This window comes from Capsicum annuum, unplaced genomic scaffold, assembly GCF_002878395.1.
Source record: "Capsicum annuum cultivar UCD-10X-F1 unplaced genomic scaffold, UCD10Xv1.1 ctg773, whole genome shotgun sequence".
NCBI classification, from domain to species: Eukaryota; Viridiplantae; Streptophyta; class Magnoliopsida; order Solanales; family Solanaceae; genus Capsicum; species Capsicum annuum.
In genome coordinates, this window is record NW_025887682.1 from 1 (window position 1) to 2945 (window position 2945).

Below are 2945 nucleotides of genomic sequence, written 5' to 3' on the forward strand. Positions count from 1 at the left end.
TATCGAATACAATCTCTCTACCTCACTTCTGAGATAGAGGTAACGTCTGGATACTCACCTTTTCCAGACCCCACTTTGTGGGAATACACCGGGTACATTGTTGTTGTTGTTGTTGTTGTTTTTGTTTGTCTTAACAGAACCACTATATGATTATTTTACCATAAGATCTTTCTGAGGTATGGCTAAGCAAGATATGATTTTCACCGACCAACAACTAGGAAGTATACCGACATTCAGTCCATGACATTTTGAATCCAACTCACCTCAAGCAATCCACTATAAATTGACGTACAATGGGATGATTACAATTGAAGGTGTTTCCACATCCTGAGTAGTTGTAAAATTCTCCCTGCAAAGCCATGAGATATATTTCTATCTTGGTGCACAGAGTTAACATCCATGTTTTAATAGGATAATTATACATTCCTTCGGCAAATTAGACTTTCCTTTGTAACGAAGTGACTACAAGTAAGAACATGATTACTAATGTTTACAAAGTAGATTGCTTTTCCAAATACAACATTGTCAAATACCCTTACTCAAAAAAAGAAAAAAACACTTCATTCACATTCCAGAACCTTCTGTAGATAAGTATTACCTACCAACAACCTCAGAATCGAGTATAGCAAGAAAATATACACGAGTTCAGTATCTTGTGAGTCCCCTATTCTTTATAGAAAAGCACCAACAGAAAGAAGCCACGCAGTATCAGCAAATTCCAATCACCCATATATATTCTGGTATGATTTTTGTTAGAAGCCATAACACAAGATTTTATGTTTAAGTTCATTCATCAGGCAGCAGTTTATGACACTAACCAAAATCTTGTCATTATAGTGCTTCACCAGGGCGACATGATTGAAAGGCATGGCTCAATGCTGACGAGAATGTTTCTGCTCGTCTGCGCCACATTTACCATCACCAAAGTGCTTACAGTCGTAAAGAATGAAGTCTTACAGCTTAACAATTTCATCTGTTATGACTTTGATGAAGTGTGTGATATAGACAACATAATAAACTAAGGTGGAGGATTCTACACTGCAGGGTCTAATTATTTTTTTTTTTTTGTTTTTAAGAATAGTTTTATTATCTTACAATAGAAAAAAAAAAAGGATAATTCCATGATTCGAAGAATTAATCAATTCATAAAAGTCGAGCAACTTCACATGATGAATTTGAAGAGAAAGCCAATGAGTCCATATATGGAACTTCAAATTAGTCTCTAGGCTTTCTCTTAAGAGTCAAAAACTAAAACCAACAATAGAAATGTGCATGGATTAGCGAGAAACATACCTTAGGAGCTAGCATGTAAAACACACCGCCGTCAATGCCTCTAAATGATACTATGGGACCGTTTTCATTTCCTTCAGCAGTGTGATTGAAAACAACATCCATGATAACCTGCCAATGGACAATCAGACGAGAATATACCAAAATTTGGAGAACAAACTCAAAGTTTTCTCCAGTAATCAGTCACCTCAATTCCACGTTTATGTGCTTCCTTGACAAGATACTTAAATTCGTTTATTGCACCGAGGCCGCAATTACTTAGACCAGCAGATGCATATCTTCCCATTGGAGAAAAGAAATTGACAGTAGAATAGCCCCAAAAGTTAAACCTAGAAAGATAAACATCCCATAAGACCAAAATTGATCAGAGACAATATTTTTGAGTTTTGTCTACTTTCACGCAGTTGTTAATATCTTCAAGCAAATATTGTCAAGGAAATATACCACTAACTAAAGAGATATAATTAGCATTGTGTATCTACTACCAAGTCATCTACAAACATCTTTGACACAATGTATACGTTTGGATGTCAATTAAGTTGTGTTCAGTAGTATTGACTAATTAAGCCTAAAATATCTTTAAATGCAAGTGTCTGAAAGTTATCACCATATGAGCTTAGCATCATTATCGCACTTTATCCTATGCAGAAAAATCAGGTTCAAATCTCAGATATGTGCCCAATGAAAAAGACACAATCAAATCAACCCTCTGCAGTCCTTGCATGCAAGAACATTCTGGGGCAATCATAGCACATTACTTTTAGAGGATTTCAAAAGTATACTCTCTAGTCTTCTCAAAGAATCTCTCTTCAACTTGTCCCTTTTGTCTTTTTACCTTTCTGAGCCATCTAGCAATTTTGGATGGTAAGAGTGGAGAGATTCTTAATCAGTCTTTATGAGCTAGACTTGTCACATCAACTACACCCAGCTAGGACATTATGTCAATAATTGGGATTGGGAACAGCATCAATTAGTTTAATTTCAGAATCATCATACCACCTTCCCCACCTCCAAAGAAAAAAGGAAGAAAAGAAACCCCTCCCGGAAACAAAATAGGGAACAGCATCAGTTAGTTACATTTGGAGTCCTCTACCCAGAGGCAAGGCTAAGGTGCGTGTACACCCCACCCTCCTAAGATAGCACATCTGGGAATATAATGTTGGTGCTGTACCTGAAGTAGGAAAAAAATAACCACATCCTATCACTACTGGTTCAGTCTCATCTATGTGTTAAATTAACATTAATTCAACTTATGGTTACCTGGACTGTTTTTGCCATGAAGCAGTGAAAAAAGGAGCAAAACAAAGTCCACATAGCAGCAGGCTTTTGCATGCATAACTTGAATCAGCAAAGACAGATAGAATCTAAGGTCCTCCCATTTTAATTCAGTTGGATATTCTACGTAGCTGAATAGAAGGTTATTTTCTGAACCGAAGACTATTCTGACTTCTTTGGACAAAGACAAAGTAAATTTGCTGACGTAAATGATTAAACACGCAAAGTTAGACAGGCAAAACATAACACTCTAATTCCAAGATTTTATGAATTTAGAAGCTCTCTCAAGAATGACATAAGCTAATCAGATAACCATATTAGAACCAAAATGCAAGTAATTCATCCAAGTGTGAGTTATGAACCTGAATTCAAATTCTTTG

The 2945-nt window shown here is 36.1% G+C and overlaps 1 protein-coding gene across 3 annotated transcripts; it reads right to left on the reverse strand.

The window, feature by feature from the left end:
* Nucleotides 1-6: 6 nt before the first annotated feature.
* Nucleotides 7-1619, reverse strand: LOC124885455 (isoamylase 1, chloroplastic-like; the record flags this gene model as incomplete). Of its 3 annotated transcripts, none has more annotated exon segments than XM_047405310.1 (3): nt 7-349; nt 1294-1401; nt 1478-1619. In XM_047405310.1, coding segments are annotated over 3 exon segments (340 nt in total), but the record flags the coding sequence as incomplete, so codon positions are not given.
* Between the last annotated feature and the right edge of the window lie 1326 nt (nt 1620-2945).